The sequence below is a fragment of the Sceloporus occidentalis genome, unplaced genomic scaffold, assembly GCF_023333645.1.
Source record: "Sceloporus occidentalis isolate IW3139 unplaced genomic scaffold, rSceOcc1.0.p SCAF_43, whole genome shotgun sequence".
In the NCBI taxonomy this organism is placed as follows: Eukaryota; Metazoa; Chordata; class Lepidosauria; order Squamata; family Phrynosomatidae; genus Sceloporus; species Sceloporus occidentalis.
Window position 1 is genome coordinate 849,527 of NW_028317023.1, and position 19,771 is coordinate 869,297.

Below are 19,771 nucleotides of genomic sequence, written 5' to 3' on the forward strand. Positions count from 1 at the left end.
TACCTTTACTAGAAAGCGGTGAAATCTGTCTTCCCTATCCTGTGGGAAACCTAGTCTAATAGCATCACAGATGAGCACCGGCAACATTTTCATGAGCAACAGTAGTTGATGAAAAAAAAAAGACCTAAATCAGGTTACTTTTTTGTATATTCGAGAGAGCTCTGTCATGTTGACAACTCAAAGATCAATTATTTGCATAACCTGCTTGTTAGTGTTCGTCACTTCATTCTTTCCTTCACCTTGAATATCAAAGTAGATCAAAAGATAACAGACAGCATTTGTACGATTGCTCGGGCGCTTTTGATCTCTAACTTATTAATCTGCACAGAACTTCTTAGATATCGGGGGGAAAATGTTAACAATTCATCAGTATAAAGCTTGACTGATCATTCTTTTTCGCCATAAGCGATTGCACACGACCAGTCAAGGCTGTCCGCTTGGTGTTGCTATTCAGGGCAAATTGTTGGGTAAGCAATGATGATTGTTGATTAAATCTGCCTTACTGATTGCCAAATATTGCTCACAACATGAACACTAATTAAAAAAAAAAAAAATTAGCACAAAGTTGGTTTACTACCTGGTTACTATGATTTGTAAATGGGGATACAAATGAGGGAAACGATGGGTACACCATTCACTTGTTTAGATCCAGTTTTTGTTTTCATGGCAGAATCAAGTTGTGCCAATATTATGCATGTTTTCATAATAATGGAATAATGCCGTGTAACTTACCACAGGCCTGCCGTTTGGAATTTGCATGTTTTACAATAAAAATGGAAGTACAGCCATAGTCTGAAGGCTGACAAAAATCTTTTTCAGAAAACCCAGTCAGTGATCCATGTTTGACCCCCACCTCCTGAAAGTGCGTTCATATGAGACGTAGAAGCCAAGCACCCATCCAGTAAATTTGGAAACCCTTATTAAGTTGTTGTGAGAGGAGGTTGAATTTCAGAATTCATTTTTATGACCTTAGTTGTTATGCATCATGGTGCGGCTTGTGTTTTATTATCATTAACCAACAATGGAGATCTAGAGCATCATCTAGAAATCTGCAAACTCTAAATTCTGAGAGGATCTGTGCAAGAACCACCACACTGGATTTCCTGGCAGGAGTGTGGCAGCTCACCGGTACAAGCGTTATTAATTTTCTTTTTTACTCCTTCAAAAGAACACGATACCCAGGTGACACTTTTTTTCTGAGCATGTTGCACTGAGCAGTTTCACAGCAATTATCGCTCTCAGGGGAGAATTTGTTCCGATTAGTACTTCAGCTGCAGCATTCACAACAATCCCTTGGCAAGCTCCGAGGACCAGGTGCACAAGCCTCTCCTAATATACGTTGAATTATAGCCTCTTCTTTGCTTGTCAGGTAGATTTGCCTACTGATGACTTTAACTCTGTAAGGTGTGTATTGCTTCTGCTTGCACGCCTGCTTTGTAGTGACACAAGGGCTGGTCCTAAAAGACGGAATATAAACCAACAAATAGTAGCCGTTAATATGACATCAGTTAGTTGATCACAATAGTAGAGATATCTCCGTGTTTTTATAAGTGATATTTTTTATATATATATATATATAAGTAGACCTTGAGTAGCAAATATCCCAATTAATCCACTTTTATATGAAATATTCATCTCTCCTTAAAGCAGACAGCTTATCACATATTCTGAAACCCTTAATTCAGTCCTGTAAATATTACTTTCATACTGCCCTCTTCTTCCTCACCTACTGTACTGTATGCGTGTATATATACTATATGACCAAAAGTATATGGACTCCCCTCCTAATTATTGCTAACCAGTGTGTAAAATCACATAGGCAGCCATCTTCATAGACAAACACTGGCAGTGGAATGGGTTGCACTGAAGTCTCTGGTTAAATTACACATGGCACCTTTCAGTAAAGTAATATTTCCTGATCTTACTTTTAAACCTTTGCCCCTCTAGTTTAAGACTATGTCCTCTTGTTGTGGTAGTATTTCTCCTTCTTAAACTCTCTTCTTTTATCGTGTTGATTCCCTTTAAGTATTTAAATGTTTCTATCATATCCCCCCTGCCACGTCTTTCTTCCAGGCTATATAGGTTAAGATCCTTTAACCTGTCCTGGTAGGGTTTATCCTGTAATCCATGAACCGTTTTAGTAGCCCTTCTCTGCACTTTCTCCAACATTTCTATATCCTTCTGGAGATCCGGTCTCCAGTACTGTACACAATACTCCTAGTGAGGTCTCACCAGTGCTCTGTACAACGGCATGAGCTCTTCCCTCTTTCTACTGCTAATACCTCTCGCTATACAACCAAGCATTCTGCTAGCATTACCTGCTGCTCTACTGCATTGTCTGCCTACCTTTTAAATCCTCAGAAATAATTACCCCTAAATCCCTTTCCTCACACGTTGAGGTTAGGACAGTACCAAATATTCTATACTCTGCCCTTGGGTTTTTTTGCCCCAGGTGCATTACTTTGCATATATCTACATTAAATGCCAGTTGCCACAGCTCTGACCATTTTTCCAGTTTACCCAAATCATTTGCCATATGGGTAATCCCTCCAGGAACATGAACCCTGATGCAAATCTTTGTGTCATCAGCAGAAAGACATACCTTTCCATCAAGACCTTCTGCAAAATCACTAATACATTTTTTTTTAAATGTCTTGGCTTTATCTTGTGACTGTTAAACCCTTAAGGTGAAGACTTAATGAAGTCTTCATGTCCTCTGCTGTAAAGGAATCGGTGCAGGGTAATTTCTGAGTAAGGGCAAGAATCCAAATATCTAATGGGGTGTACAAAGAGCATGAGTTTGATGGCATACCAAAATATCAGTGCTACTCTAAAGCTTTTCTGTACCATACATGTGTTCTTCCTCAGATATTAAGTATTTATTTCCATGGAAGTTCCTGTTGATGTCTGCCATGATGCTATTGTGTAGCCTACCTGGTAGGGCATGATGTATTGTTTAATATACATAGTAATCTACTATCCTGCCTTTTCTCTTAAGTACTCCATGCACTACGTTCCACCAACATAGCTAACACTCAAATTATTTTTCATTGTAAAAGTTCCTTAAACACTTCGTAGACTTTTTTTTTTTTTTTTTTGATTTTGAGTGGTTTACATGTTTTATGTTTGGATCATATGCCAGTCTTTTTGTTGGAATGGTCTGCCCCCTGTTCTTGTGATTGCTCTTTTCTGTTTTCTTTGGGTCTTGTCACATCTGTTTTGCCATCTTCTAGGTTTGCTAACCTTCTATACCAGCGTGTATATCTGAAGCTGGGCTTGGAGCCATTTCATGTGCTTCCATTAGAAATGTTCTTATAGTTTTGGTAATTACCCTTTCGGAGAATTTTATTTTATTATTATTATGTTTGTTCTTGTTTCTCCAGTTGGATTTAATCACAGATTTGTTGGGAACACCATCACTTGAAGCAATGAGGACGGCTTGCGAAGGCGCCAAGGCACATATACTCAGGGGTCCTCATAAACAGGTATGCTTATGTCAGCAATTGTAGGCATTTTGTATTTTCATGGAAACATTTTTGATTACCTGAATTAAAGATTTTATTTAGAGAGATGTTCACGGGCAGTCTGTGTTCAGTCAACTGATTATATTTCTTGAGGTCATCAGCGTCATGTCAGGAGCAGTAAGACATAATCTGTAACGTTCTGTGACTGTTGGCAAGTAAATTCACTGCCTGCTTGGCTTTTTCATTCAGAAAGAGAGGGGGAAATAACAATGTTACCTTGAAAATATCCAGTGGTACTTTATTTTTTCCCTTGTAATGGAACGTGTTAAGATTTCTAATTATTGGAGAAAAAATAAATTTACCAGCAAAGTTTACTGATCATAAAAAGTCCGTAAGCTACATATATAATGAATTTGTGAATTTAACTTATAAAATGCAATGTATTATGCATTGGGAAGCACTTTATTCATAGAGTAGTTGGACATCACTGGTTTCCATTAGATAGGACTAAGGTGGTGTTTCACAGAGATGTTTTTTCCCCCCAACATTTATATATTATGTAGTAATTATGCAATGCATCTTAAATAAGCTTATTCATTTTTAAAAAAAAAATAACATTCTAAATAATGAGCCTGGGGGCAGATTGGAAAATAAAAGAAATAAAAACAAAAAATATTTTTCTCAATCACACCTTTTATATGCTCCCCTGTACAGAGAGCGAGAGGTGGGAGAGTAAAAAGCAGCTAAGAGAGAAGTACAAGAGAGCAAGGGAAAGGAGGCTAAAACAAAATTAGGATATGCACTAAATAAAGGCATAGAGGCGCTAATAAAGCGCATACATCTATGATCTGCCTTCAAGCCTTGACACATTGTTTTATTGGTTAAATGCATGCGCGTTTCCTAGTGTTGCGTCATTTTACACACTTTTAAAAAGTCTCATCCAGTGTAACAGAGGTTCAAATGTAGAAGATTAGTGTGAAACATGCGCACATCGCATGTGTGTTACAAATATCTAACCTTTAACTTGAAGGTAAATTCTATTCTTTGTTTTCAGAAATATGTAAGTTCTGGGTGGTAGGAAGGGTTACTGTCCATTGTGTGAAATACTGTTGTATTCTGTATTTGACCCACTTGTTCTGCTTTGCGGAATGCGATTCTCTGTCACTTTCATTTATTGGAATCCATTGCTGGTAATAACCGAGACCGGACAGATAATGCGGTGCATCCATTTGGCAGCTTGCCTGAGCTGCGATATCCCTGCTGCATACCCCGAAGCCGTGTCATAAGCCAAGCATGGGTCACTCTGCAAGCAAAATCTATTTCCAAGCCAGCAAAGACAATGTCGGCATTACTAACTATTGAGCCTCAGTTCCCATCTGTTGGACAGCAGAGCTCCGAGGCACAGAACAAGCCTTTAACAGAGATATCGGTTCATAGACGCCATTAGGCATGGCCTCTGGTAGAGCAAGTCCTGCAAGCAAGAGAACCAAGAAATTCAATAAGCCACGTTACATTACCAGGACACAAAAATTGTCCGTATAAGAGATCTATTTTTGAAGTAGCCTAAATTCAGTTCAAAGAAGGTTTCCTTGGGATATAAAGTTACTTTCTCAGACAATATCGGAGTCTGCAGAGTCTTTCTGGAAAACCCCCTGTCCCTTTAAAGCCACAAACACGGCAGAGATTTATTTTCTTATTTTGTAAAGGTCAGCAGAACCTGTAGGTACTTTAGTAAGCGTTTCCTTCAAGGTACTGGTGGACCAGTTGGTTCTACCACAGTATAGACTTCTGCGTTTGGTTCTGTCTACATCAGGGACGTGTTAAATGAAGAATCATTGTTTAACATAAATATATGATTGCAGAAGCCTCATATTTTATTAAAGGTAAACAGCAGGCATTTTTGTGTACTCCCATGAAAGGTCACTGAAATGGGAACAAGGACTGAAGCTGGTGGTTTATACATGAGCTGAAATCAAATGCTTTTTACATTGGTGGCTGTGAGCCAGTCTTACGAGGCACTGTCAGAAACGGGCTACAGCTGGAGGAAAGGTCTAATCAGCGGAATCCATAAAATGGAAATTAGTTTCATGACGTGATGTATGCAAATATCATCTTCAGACATTCATAGAAATGAATAATTTACCTCTTTAGGTTTGTGGAAACACTTGTGCAGCTCTAGCAGCCTAGAAAGCAACTGTTGAGTTTAATGTTAAAATAGAAGTATCATCAATCTCACATTTCCCTTCCTTGTCATAAGGTCTTATATGGCTATACAGAGGGCATTGTAGCATGAGCATAGTTTACTAGGAAGGGAACTCCAAAATACAAAGCCCCTTCCTATGTTCCTTTCCAGGAGGGGAACTCGGAGAGTTAGGAACTCAGTTGAAGAATGGGTAAGATTATGCTTGGTGGACATGGGGTGCTGCTGGTATACCTATAGGCAAATACTCCCGATCTGGTGAGGGATGTTTAGGACTTTGCTCCTGTGCTTGTCTCCCATTCCATAATTAGAGTTTATAGCTTCATATTGCAGATATATGCCTCCTTTTTGATAACTTGTTCTGGTAACATTGTAGTTTAGCATTATGATCTTTCTAATGCCAGCAGCATAGGGTTTAAATATAAAAATGACAACATTATTATTACCAGAAGACCCCTTCTTTGTTATTCCGCAGTCCAGCACCAGGTGCATGTGTTAATCCTGGACCTTCCAAGATAGTCGCGCTAATCTCGTGCTGGATAAAGCACGCTCGCCTGCATGTTATTTGGAACCATGTGTGAAAGAATTTGGTTACCAGAACACATCGTTAAACCTTCTGACACTTTAACCCTTTGCTAGGGTTAAGGGGCTTTAAGCCCTGGTTGTGCTTGTGTCCAGTGATGAGAATGTTACGACTGAGAGCAAAACTAGCAGCATGGACAAATTGCTGCTGTTCTTTAACTTGAACAGATGGTTTAGTTTTGTTCACCCTGAGGTTCACTGGGAAATGCTGGTTTTGAGACTGGGTTTAATCAGCTGTATGGTTTATAAGTATGCTTACTTTTCTTCCGACAGACAGTAATTATTTTGTTATTTTTCTCCCTACTTTTGATGCCGTTATCTCAGTCAGCCACTAAGTGGTAGTATATGTATTATGACTACCAATCACTACATACAATGCAAGAGGAAAGGGAGTACTGTTTTTTTGGGGGGTTTTTTTATGCATTGGTAGAATAAACTTTTATTGTTTATAGCAAGTATGTGATATATATATCTATATCTATTGTTACAAAAAAGTGCCCCTTGAGCTTTGAAATAAGCTATTTTTACTGAACTCAAAGTGTAAATTTCCTCACTGTTACAACAAATATGCATGTAAACGTTAATCATGTAACTGGTAAAAGCAATCACAACTTTCCCGTAACTGAAGTGCTATTCCCAATGCCAGTTAAACTGAAACAAATTGTAATATTATAATGATGATGATAGCGGTGCAGATTATACCCACTCACATATTCATTTACACGTGATGTTAAAGCGGTGTAAAGGCATGACATGCTCTCTGTAGTAGACGCTGCCATCACCTTAAATTGGGGAGACAGATTTGCTGCGCTTGCTGCCTTCCTGCATCTATCACCCACATTGATATCGGTTGCGTAATGGAGGAGATCTAAGTCGGTTGATCACTTCTGATTTATACCACAAGCATGTTACATCCTGGATGTGCTTTTTATTCTTGCAGCCATCTCTTCCTGTCCTGTACACGCTGTCCAGCCAGGCCACGCATGAAGCTGTTCATCTGCTTTGCAGGATGTTAGTCTTTGATCCAGTAAGTAAAGCTTCCTTCAACAAAGTGTTCTCTTTCATGTTTTGGTTTTGTTATCCCTGATCCCAAAATAACACTTAAATGTGGCGTATTTCAGCACTGGATCATGCCTAGTAATGTCCGAACCCATTCCAGAAATTATTATTTAATCATACCTAAGTGTCCGGCACATCTTACCATCAACACGTCTGCAGAATCAGTTGGATCCTTGTAAAGACTACTTTTTTATGGCTTTTGTAGCAACGATTGGTGTTTAAGGGGCTAACCACCGTAGTATGTGGCATTCAGTGGGAGAAGATTTCAGGTTCAGGTTGTCGTGCACTGCTGTGGCAAACACATTTTAAGAGAAATGTTTGCAGTATTCTACAACAATAAATGTGTAAATGAGTGCTGCATGCTTGAGGAATAACCTTTGGGTTACAGCAGGAATTCACTTGAAATACTTGGTAAGAACATGCTTCTAGGACAGAGCTAGTACCCATTGAAATTAATAATGTGATGACTTGGTGGGAGTTTACAGGTTAGGCTTCCTTATTTACGATACATTAAGAAAGCCAAGAAGATGTCCAAAAAGTCTTCCCTGAGCTATTTGCCAAGATTGGCCCTTTCTAGTGCATGCTGGGGTTCGAAAGTGTTCAACCGAGCTGCAAACTTGGGTACCGGAACACACCTCAATGTTAAAAAGCTGCTGCCTCCTTTAGTTGACATTTCAATGCATTCTATTTATTTAACCGTGAAGTATGGCTTCCTGTGTATTCCAACCTGGAGCAATGCATGATAGCAGTGTGAGTACATTGGATTGTACAGCGTGTAGAACGGTGCCGGTCATGTATTAACTGCAAAACAGCCCAGATGTTTCCTTTTAATGCTGTTACAAGCGGCAGTACAATGATTCATTAGTCACTGAATCAAAGATGTATTCAGCAGGGATGTGTTCTTTGTATTTAGTAGGTTTCTTGTGGATTCTTTTAGCCTGAAATATAACTTAATGCAGAGGAGTACTTTAAGGATGTTATATATGGCTTTAGCGCCCCCTTGTGGTATGTATAGTGTTTAAAAGTGAATGCAAGGTACAGTACAGCCATACCCCACATTTATTTATTTATTATTTTTCTGCGTACGTACACTTGCGTTTTGTGGTGGAAACGACCTGATAATTGCAGTGCGGGACACACATGGATAAGAAAAAAGTGCTTCACTTTAAGTACAATTTCGCATTACATACATGCTCTGGACCCTTTGCATATGTTAATGTGGGGTATGCCTGTAGACTCCTTGTTCGGGTGTTTTTCATTTATATGCCTTTTATAAATCTGGATCATTTCTTCTAACAAATATAATCTGAATTAATTTGATTACTTGCTTAGAAAAGGACATGACTCAAAAAGGGTGATAGTATTTTTAGTGAAAACCAGTATTAGAAATATAGGAAACTTAAAATGCGTGTGCCCTTCGTGGAATTGACCTACAAATCTGTGTTTACAGGGAGAATATCTTTGGATTTTATTGCATATAAAGCAAGATAATGATGCATGACCATGCATATACACGTCTCTATGCATGTAAAACCCGTGTCACCATGGGATTTTCCAGTCATGCTTGCTGGGGCTTAAAGCAGAGCTCATATTGATTAGACCTTTACTCTATGCCCATCCAGAATGACAGAGAATTAAATACTGGCACTAGATGTATAGTCAATATTTCTTCCCCCCCCCCAGTCAAAGCGCATATCTGCTAAAGATGCCCTGGCTCACCCGTACCTGGACGAAGGCCGGCTGCGCTATCACACCTGCATGTGCAAATGCTGTTTCTCCACGTCTACTGGGAGGGTCTATACCAGAGACTTCGAACCCATCACAAACCCAAAATTTGATGACACTTTCGAAAAGAACCTCAGTTCCGTACGGCAGGTGAAAGGCAAGTACAACGTCCTTGGTTTCTAAGGATTTTAACACTGGGGTGGGTTTTCCAACGCCCCTTGGCACTAAAGGGATTAAAAACACATTTAATACAATGCGTAAACTGTGGCATGTGTTTAGGAAGAAAGCTAGGTAGCTGGTAGTGAGTCGCACTTGTTTGATGGTTAAAAAATCTTTTAGAAGATGCTTCTTTGTAAGCGCTATCACTTCTAAGAGCAGGCAGTGTGATTGGAGTATTTACTGGGTTTTCAGAACAAACCGATGTTTGTATACATTGTGACTATCCATTAAGAGAGAATAGCAAGCAGTGTGGTGCAATATCAGTGATAACAGGGGCCATGTGAGCCTTATATACAGTATTAAAAGCCTACAATTAAAAAATTTAGAGCTGCTAAATCATATAATTATGGAAATGTAAGGTCAATGTGGAGATTTGTTCATACCGATATGCCATGTTAATATGAGTAAATACATGGTATGACTTGCAATGCCTTTTAAATGTGTTATACTTGATAGACATTCTTTATTTTATTGCAGAAATCATTCATCAGTTTATTTTGGAGCAGCAGAAAGGAAACAGAGTGCCGCTCTGCATCAACCCTCAGTCTGCAGCGTTTAAAAGCTTTATAAGGTAGGTTTCGGCAAATGACGGGTTAATACAGCTCTAATCTTCATCATGGATGATGATGCGTGTGTTTGAAGAAACTGTAGGAAAACAAAGACAAAGTTTATGAAAATAAATCTGATGCGATGATGAGTCCACCTTTCACTCAAAATGTTTTAGGTCATGAAACAGTAATTGACACTCGATTGTTGGATCAGGAGAAACATATGATACACTATAGCAGAGTAAGAAAGTGGACCCTCCACAAGGATGGATAATGATCTGCATGTGTGAAAACCTAGTGGTGGTTTATTATTTCATTGCAGACACACATGGCCACGCTGTAGTTACAGTGAACAACGCTGGGACACAGGCGTTTATTAAATAAAGTGAGAGCTCAAGCAGAGGTTGTGATTTCAATGCACTGTGTGTCGCAAAATGCCGGCCCCAGCTTATCTCTCTGTAAAAATAAAAGATTTTGGCCGCAGATTTAGATATGCTTTATGTGGGGCCATCAATGCTATTGGGGCTCACTGGGGTCTGCCCTTTGTAAAGTGAAAAGCAGTCTCGATGTGTTGACGCTTTACCGGTTTCAACGTCATTCTGCATTCACATGCGCTCCGATGTAGTGTCATTTATTTCTAATCATTTCATCTATGAGTTAGTTAAACACTGAACTCCATTAATCATGAGAAACGTGAGGTTTTCATTCATTATTCTTAAAGGCCATGAGTATATATTTGGCTGTGTCATGCGTATGTATGTGTTTCTTCCAGTTCCACTGTGGCTCAGCCGTCTGAGATGCCACCATCTCCGCTGGTTTGGGAATAAGCGTGGAAGACGTACTACTGAAAATGTCATGTAGCTTTCCACTGGAGTCTGGGAACGGCAATTCTGAAGGCCGACTGCGCTTGTACTGTAATATTTGCTAAATAAGGTGTAACGTATCAACCACTGTGTAAAATGTTAATCATTTTAATGGCAAAATGGTGTACTATGGACTTTCAGTCCTACAAAGTCAGTGGTTGTATCCAACACAGAATTGCTTATTTTATGCATTCTAAGCAGTTTTGAGGCTCAGAACAATTTGACGATGGCACCAAATTTAAAGGCGTTTTAGGGGTGTTACTTTTTTTTCTCTTTGGTGGGGGAAAGGGATCTTTGTAGAGGTTTCTTCTTGGTTTTTAAATATTGGTTTATTTATTTTTTAATGAATGTGCACTTTTTTTTTTTTTTTTATATACTGAGCCATTCCTAAAGCCTCGTAATTATGTTAATACAAGCAATTAGACTTTAGAGACTGGAGACAAATCATGAAGTACTTCCCTAGAAGAGAAACGGGCTACAAGGAGCAAAAGTCATCTACGTATCTTGATGACCTTGGACTAGCACTGGACTGGAGACATTTTTCTACTCACTTGGAAACCGATGGTTTGTGGTTAGAATGAGTGCATCTGCGACTAGAGGGACGGGAACTTTGATTCCTTTCCCAATATAAATATATAAAATATATATTTAATCTATTTTTCTTAGATTTAATTTTCTTTCTTACCTTTTAACTTGTGGGCATGCCTCATTCATCAGTGTAAATAATGCCATCCGTGGGTTTCATTTATGAGGGACCCATTCATTTTCCCGCTCTAAAAAAAAAAAAAAAAAAAAAAAAAGTGAGCTAGCTTGCACAATTTAATCATCAATGTTTTTTTCGTGACTTTTAATTCATTTTATTTTATTCAATCTTGCACTGGGCAGTTTAAACAATAAAAGCAGAACATAGGGGTTGTACTTAACTGTGTTTGTGTACCTAGGCAAAGCAGCTGTGGAAGTATTGAAGTGTCACAGTAGAGAATTATTTTAAGAACTTTTCTTTTTTTCCTCTGTTTCTATATGAACACTGAAATATTTTGTGTATATGTATATACAAACACGTACTGAAGGCCTCTACCTCCTGGAGTTTACAGCTCAGCTTGTTTCACTCCAAATTATTATTTTTAGGTTCAGTGTGCAGACTTGAAACTTGAATGTTCCTTCCAACTTTTGTAAACATTACAATACAATAAAAGAACATTTAATATTGCTTTGCACCTATATCAAATAATTTGAATGGCTTACCCTTGTGTGAATCCAAAAATCAACATTTTGAAGGAAGACCCTGGTATTTGTAATGGACAGTTGTTGAATTTATTGTAATTTATCGCAGAAGAATATTTTTATCTTGAATGAGCTGGAGGATAGGAGGACACAAAGCAATTTTTGGTTTATACTTTTTTTTTTTTTTTTCAGGGAAGTTTTTATCTTCAATGAAGTCATTTTGCTGTGAAAAGTTTGTGTTCTTTCTGTATCCAAATTGCAGATATATTTTGGTATCTTCCTAGTTTCATTTTTCTTCTATAAAGTGGCTTCTGAGAAATCAGGGCAAAAAAAACCCCCAAATGAAACATTTTGATGGGATTTGTTTGCAAAACACAATATTGTCACGAAAATAATAAAAACGTGAAGTGAAATGGGTTATATCTTGGAGGGTGGTCGAATGAGACACTTGCTGGTCACTTTGTAAATGTAGATTTGAAGTACAGTGGTGAAAACATTAAATGTGACATTAAAAAGTTATGTTTTTGTTTCTCTTTTACATATTTCCTGGGACAATGCAGCTCTCTACCAAAATATTTGTAACATGTAAAGTAGATTACTAAACCTCTGATACATAAACCCTTGTGATGCTTCTTTCTTGTGACACGTTATTATGAATGGTTATTTCAACCCAAATCACCAAAGCTTAGATATATAGAGACACAGGTGAGAAATTTTGTTTCAATGTCCCACACATCCTCCTCATAAACTAATGCATATATGTTGAGTACTTTAATATGCATTCCTTAAAAGTTACAAAAATAAAGCACTTATAAAAAAGCTGCAGCTACAGAACTTGGACATCCTTCCCACTGACTTGGTGTTCCACCAAACGCTTCTCCTGCACAACATGGGGTTCTATAGTATCCCAGAATGCGTAAGCAAATGATAATGTAAATCGGCATCTAGGATATCATAAGCATTAAGGTGGATATGATGGTTGGAGTGCACATTTAAACTAAAGACATGTTCTTGTACCTCAATTCAGCGCTTATTTTAACAGAGCCTTAATAAACATGTTCTTCACACACAAGCTGTACCTGTCCACAATATGACCTGACACCAGCAGAAGATAATGCCTGGTTTTTATGTTTCTGAGGATTTACTGTTTGTAGTAGTTTCACCAATTATATTCTTAACTGTACAGTAGCATGCGCTACCCAACAGATGTATGAAAATGCTGACATTGCTTAATGTTCACTCTTATGAAAGCAGCACAGTTGGATATGAATTGATTGCTTTCATGGCTCAGAGCAATGTGAAGGTTATTTTTAGGACCACTAAAGATCCATAGAATAATACACTATGCACTGGAATTTATTTTATATTCACTGGTTTAAAAGTTGTTATATTGATAGGCTATTGCTTACACATTGCGGTTATTTATGATCATGGCTGCTCCTCCTTAATAAAGACAGCAACCTGTGCGTCCTCCCTGTGGTCCACATTATTTCCATGAAAGCCTCTGTAGAATGATGCCTACCACACTAGCCTGTTAAACAGAGTAGCTTGTAAGTGTGGTGATGGGCAGGGATAGGCACAGACATGATATGCAGCAGACTTTTGCTAAAGTTACTCTGTAAAGGACACTTACACTGCAACCACGTGTCAACAATATATCCATTTAAAGGCACAAAGTAGACATAGTAATGGAAAGATGATACAAGCATACACAGTATGCTTTCTCTCGCTCTCTCTTTTGCTTGCCTGCCTTTCCTTTTCTTTTTTGGAAGGTGATCAATGATCTGCCCCACTAGCCCTTCTCTAGCAACAGAGCGTTCAGTCCACCAGGTGGAGGGCAATGGACAAAAAAGTGCAATGAGCACCTTGCAGACCCCCAGGTGACTGTTTAAACTTAGTGAGGGTGCACAATATAATGTTCAGGTTGGACTTGGAATGGCAAATTATAAAACAAATGGCCCTGAGTGCCAAAAATTACTATGGAGGGCAGTGGAAAATTAAGATTGACAATGTACAAACTAGTAATATTTAAGACATGTTAAAACAATCCTGCTCATGTAAGCTTACACTCTATTCGCAGGTATTAATGGAAATTAAAACCTATAAATTCTGAAAACCAAATAACCTTTTTACTTATCCTCTGTACCGTGGCTTATATCCAAATATTATCTTGGTTTCAATGGATTAGCAAAATATTTCATAGTTTGTTCAGATGTGTCACTGTGAATCCAGAGTTCAACTGCTCACCATGAACTTTGACAGCTTTGTACATAGTTGCGCTATCTCCTGACTCGCATCCCAGATAACTGCTCGTCAGCCTTGGAATGTTTACTTGTGTGATTAACAGGCGGTGTTCGCTTTGTAAAGGGTACTGTGTACTGCCCATATTACTTAGTACAGGATTGTTTTGTTTTATGTAGCATTTATTGTATTTTTAAACCAAAAAAATTATGTTCATAGTTTAGGTCACTAGGTCGTGCCCACCCAATATAACAGGCTCCAAACCAGTACCTGTTTTGGGGAACGTGGCTATAGTAACCTGCCAGGATCAAGCATGGCTGCCGCTGCGTAATTCGGAGTCACGTGACTTTAAGGCCCTTCCCACTGTGGGTGTGAAAGGCTGCGCGGCACTGAGCTGTCCAGTGCGCCTCTGCGTCCGGCTGTCACAGACATGGCTTCCGCCACCCGCCTGCTGGAATGGATCTTCTTCTTCTATTTCTTGTCCCACATCCCTATCACGCTTCTGGTGGATCTGCAGGCCGTGCTGCCGGCCAGCCTGTACCCACAGGGGGTGAGTTCCCCGCGGGGAAATACGCACAATGCGAATGTGATCGGTATCTGCTCATCCTCAACAGAGTCCTTACTGATAGTAAAGAGATCGGTCCAGAGACGTATTACAGCCTGTGTCTACACCCCCTGTGAAGAGACCACCCATGGCGTTACCTGTGCAGCTATAAGCAGGGTTCATAGATCTACTTAGCTTTATGATTTTGTTCCAAGAAAAATGAGAGCAGATCTGAGGGTGAGATAATAGGGGCGATGAGGGGTAGAATTGGATGCAGCACTATACGTGTTTTACAGAAACCTTTTCACAAAACCATTCATACGTTGGTATGATCGCTACCGTCACTACTGTTCTTTCACCTGCTTGGCTTTTACTTTTGAAGTTTCTTCTTACAATCAGACAGTAAACATGGAAGGCAGCCGGTCCACAAGAAAATGTCCTGGTGGCAGAGATTGTCTTTTGAGTGGTTTTCATGGGATTTAGAGTTGGGTAAAATCTAATCGAATAACCTTCACGCCTGTTGTGTTCCCCGTAGCACCTTTTCTTAGTTTGCTGTGTCTTTTTGGCTCTAATAGGGGTTGATTAGTTGACTTTGGTTGCCACACGATATCATTAGATCTCTCTTCTAGCTGTCAGTCATTGACCAATGTTCCGTAACATACGGTTGTGTAGCTTTAATGTATATAACTTATTATATCTCTCTGGCAGGAAGTGAACCTATTTGTGCCGGTACGTGTAGTATCAGTGGGTGCAACGTGTGGCCTTCTCCATTTGTAGACATTTAGGTTCTACTGGTTTGGGGTTAAATATGGTGATATGGTGAGCGTTTGGGGACATATGGTGACCTCAGGTACCTCATGGTCACCAGAATGTAAGAAATGATATAGAACTGCCTGATTCCTTCTTAGGTCAGTAAGGCGATGGAACCTTTGCTCCACCCCATACCTTCGGGTCAGTAGCTGTAGCGTTAGCTCTTCCCCTCAACTGCAGGTCAGTGGCTATGTAGCCTTAGCTCCACCCCTTACCTTCAGCCCAGATGCTTTGTAGCCTTAGCTCCGCCCCTCATGTGCGGGTCCGTAGCTATATAGCCTTAGCTACACCATTCATCTGCCAGTGAGTGGTTGTGCAGCCTTAGTGCCGCCCCTCATCTGTGAGTGAGAGGTTGAGCAGACTTAGCTCCGCCCCATCTGCGAGTGAGTGGTTGTACATATTCAGCTCTGCCCCCTCACCTGTGAGTGAGTGGCTGTGCAGATTTAGCCCTGCCCCTCAAACAGGAGTGAGTGGCTGTGCAGGTTTATCCCTGCCCCTCATCTGTGAGGGAGTGGCTGTGCAGCCTTAGCCCCGCCCCACATCTGCAAGTGAGTGGTTGTGCAGATTTAGCTCCTCCCCTCATCTGCAAGTGAGTGGTTGTGCAGATTTAGCCCCGCCTCTTATCCTGGAGTGAGTGGTTGTGCAGATTTAACCCCGCCCCTCATCTGCAAGTGAGTGGTTCTGCAGATTTAGCTCCGCCCCTCATCTCTGAATGAGTTGCGGTGCCTTAGTCTGAAGTGAGAGAACCAACACCCCTAATGTTGGGCCGTTTAGAGGGGGATCGTCATCTCCCCAACTAGCCCTGCTCACCGGACACCACCTCCCCAGACCAGCACTGATGGTGCTTGGGTGCGCACTGCCCACGGGGGATGAGCAGGGCTGGTTGGGGACAGCACAATCATGCCGCTACCTCGGCAGTGCCCTGAAGGCCCAGGGGAGGTGGCCTTTCCTCTCGCCCCCTCCCATAAACAATCGCTACCGTTTTTAGGGGCTTTGTGGTGAATCACATTTTTGGCAGCAATGTGATTCACCACGGTGCCCTGTTGAGCTGCTTTTGTACCCCCGGCTCTTTCTCAATGAAGTACTTTCACAAAAGGGAGGAGCCACGGGGACAACCTCTCCCTTGTTCCACCAATCAGGGAAGAGGGTGTGTGCCTCCTTGCCCACTACCTTCTCTCCCATAGCCCCTGTTCCCATCCAATAACCTAGCACTTATCCTGCTGGGAGCATAAAGCTCTGGTGGTCTGTTTGCCTCATCTGGCTAATAACTTTTACTTGCAAGATCTGAGGCCTGTTATGATGGAGGACACTGGGCTGTGACATCGTTATCTAGTATTCCGCCATCACACCACAAGGGAGCAATGCCAAAGGACGCGTATTTATCTCCCTTGTGATTCACAGGAGTCTCCCTGTGTGCTTCCCCCAGCAGCAGACTTAATCACCATCGTCTTTTCCCTATCTTCACTGCATCCCAACAGTACAAATGAGGATGCAGTTAAATGAGTTGCCAGGGGGTGGCGCTGCTTGCAGAAATGTATATGAATTAAAGGCCTATTGCGATGATATGATATATATTTAGCATTACCGTTGTGTACGATATGCTTCTAATCAACATTCCGTCTGTGCCTTTCCCCAGCTGTTGGATGTAATGAAATGGTACACAGTCACGTTTAAAGACCACCTGATGATGAACCCACCGGCTTGGTTTATGAGCTTTGTTTTTTGCGAAGCAGTCGTACAGCTTCCTTTCTTTCCTGTGGCTGCTTATGCATTTTATAAAGGTATGGAACCATATTCAGCCGTTTATCCTACCATCATTCAAATCTGTTACCATGAAATGGCTCAGGCGACCCCCTGAACAATTAATGGGGTACAAATGCATTCATTTAACCTAAAAGAAAAAAAGGAAGTCAGTTTATTATTAATGTATTGTTTTATATAGCGCCATCATATTCCGTAGCTACCTTCAATGGAAGCTGCCGCTCCAGGCCTGCAACAGAACGCCCCTTCCAAACACTGATTGGCTTTAAATACTTGGGGGCGAGCAAAAAAATATAAATGGGACCGCTGAGCCATCATATGTTCCTTGCTGCGATCGTTCAGCAGATAAAAATGCTTCTGTCGACAATTGGCTCAGCAGATTCCATATTAAAACAAATAAAAGCATAATGGACAGATATCATTGCCTTTATAAAAGTTTCTCTACGGCGCATCCTGTCCAGATCAGAAGGACAGCCAGATGTCAGGCTCTATCTCCAACTCTCCAAGATGCAGGAAAAAGCAACATTAAAAGAACTTTCAGAAAATATGAATACGAAAAAATCCATTGTTTATTTCACATAAAACAGCATCTTGTTGGTAGCCGGTGATAAATGTTGCCCTGTAACTGTTACAATAAGACAAGTGGTTACTCTAAAATAATAGATCGCTGTTTGATTTAAAGGGCCAGTAACTATATAATAAAAATAGCTCTTGTACAAAATATTTTCCCGGGATACTTTCAAATACTCGTGTAAGATTTGTGGAATTTGGCTGTTCTTAATTCTTAATATATTGATGTTTACCGGGCAGCTGAAACTAAACCTGAAAGATATGATTATTGGTTATGCATGTTTTCTCGTGTCACTCTTCTGTTCTTTCTCCCCTCCGTAGGTGGATGTAGGTGGATAAGGATTCCAGCCATTGTCTATTCTGCACACGTAGCCACCACTGTTGTTGCCATTATTGCGCATGTTCTCTTTGGGGACTTCACCAGGTACAATGGGGTGGACCCTCCAAACCAGAAGGAGCGCCTAACTCTGGTCTCCATCTATGCTCCGTACCTGGTGATTCCGCTGCTTATCCTGATCACCATGCTGTTCAGTCCAAGTTACCGGCAAGAGGAAAAGCGGAAGAGAAAGTAAACGTCCTAGAAGTTGGAGGATCAGCCATTCAGCTATAATAGACGTACATGCGCAACACGTTCCTTTCATGATCTACAGCCCCAGAAAAAAAGGAGGAAGAGCCAAACGTCGCAGCGCAGCTAACACTAATCACGGGAAATTCCAGACAGGGGACCAAGGTTTTCATTCATTATAATTTTTTTTAATATAAAATGGCAGTTGACTCCTGCTAGCCCCCAAACCTCACTGCGAACCCCCTTAATACTTGGCCTACGATTCTAGCACAGGCCCTAATTCCCAAGTACATCATCATATGTCAGCAGAACACCTTTAATGCGGCAGCTGAAGCACTTTTTCATAAAGCGATGGTTGCCGCCAGTTTGTAAACGCAGTAATATCTTCTCAGCAGACCTGGTTTTATAAATTGGAGAGTAGCTTTATTCCTTTTTATTCCTAATCATTAAATATATCTTGGAACGGATCAGCTATTTTTTTTTTTTTTCTTAAACAATCGTAACGTTTACAAAATCCTAATGTAATTTTTGTGTCACTGATTAAAATGTTATTTTACAGATGTGTGTTGTTTCAAACATGAAACTGTCCACATGTGGTGCAAGTGGATTTGCAACCTAAAAACAATATATATATAATATACATACGCATGCACAGACCCTGACATAGCCTCTACATACACAGATCATACGCTCTCTTAATGTCTCCCTATCTTCTTCGGCCACCACTTCCGTGTACCGTCTCCTTTCCCGCAGCTCGGCTTCTGGTTCCTCTGTTTTCTTCGTCCGCTTGTCCCAGCTTGGTTATGGAATGGGGGAGACGCTGTCCCCGTGGTGCACACCGTGGCTCCATCCTGCGGAAGTACTCCAAGAAGCCAGAATATTGTAGACAGATTTTCAGAGCAAGAGAAGCATTTCCACAAATCCGTCTGCAATATTCTGGCTTCTTGGAGTACTTGCGCAAAAGGGCGGAGCCACGGGAACAGCCTCTCCTCTAATCAGGGGAAAAGGTGTGCACAGAGCCGCCTCCCTTTTTTGAAAGTACCCGGATAACTGAACTGATACCGGAGGGAGGGGGACAAAGGACGAAGACAGGAGAACAAGAAGAGCGAAGACAAGAAGTGGAGCTGCGGGAAAAGTCGACAGGGACCCGGACGTGGTCAGCAGAATCCACAAGTCTACTGGTGGCGTAAAGTGCAGCATACTATATACTAAAACATGTCTCAGATTTACATAAAACATGGATAACGCATGGAGTTGCGAAACGATCCACTTATATAAGTTGTGGTCTGTGTATGTATATATATATATATATATATATATATAATGTGCATAGCGAGTCCTCCATCCTATTTACCATACAATGATAAAATTCCTGTATTTGCCACGAGCAGCATTG

General features: G+C 40.5%; 2 protein-coding genes across 2 annotated transcripts in view; both read left to right on the forward strand.

Annotated features, from left to right (window-relative positions):
- Positions 1-10,624, forward strand: part of LOC149289654 (serine/threonine-protein kinase NLK-like) — a 75,074-nt gene extending 64,450 nt beyond the window's left edge. The window contains exons 7-11 of the mRNA XM_089490295.1: positions 3,384-3,485; positions 7,187-7,273; positions 8,989-9,187; positions 9,727-9,820; positions 10,570-10,624. Coding sequence (XP_089346421.1) covers positions 3,384-3,485; positions 7,187-7,273; positions 8,989-9,187; positions 9,727-9,820; positions 10,570-10,624 — 537 coding nt within the window. The remainder of the gene's footprint in view (positions 1-3,383; positions 3,486-7,186; positions 7,274-8,988; positions 9,188-9,726; positions 9,821-10,569) is intronic.
- A 3,931-nt stretch (positions 10,625-14,555) lies between these two features.
- Positions 14,556-18,382, forward strand: TMEM97 (transmembrane protein 97). Its single transcript, XM_089490184.1, has 3 exons — positions 14,556-14,675; positions 17,116-17,260; positions 18,132-18,382. Exons 1-3 carry the CDS (start codon positions 14,556-14,558, stop codon positions 18,380-18,382), a joined length of 516 nt encoding a protein of 171 aa, XP_089346310.1.
- Positions 18,383-19,771: the final 1,389 nt, after the last annotated feature.

What these genes read in the sequence shown, in the direction of transcription:
- TMEM97 (XM_089490184.1), top strand. Translation starts at nt 14,556, where the DNA reads ATGGCTTCCGCCACCCGCCTGCTGGAATGGATCTTCTTCTTCTATTTC. An exon ending in CCAGCCTGTACCCACAGGGG is followed by an intron (nt 14,676 to 17,115) that starts GTGAGTTCCCCG and finishes GCCTTTCCCCAG; the next exon opens with CTGTTGGATGTAATGAAATG. An exon ending in TGCTTATGCATTTTATAAAG is followed by an intron (nt 17,261 to 18,131) that starts GTATGGAACCAT and finishes TCCCCTCCGTAG; the next exon opens with GTGGATGTAGGTGGATAAGG.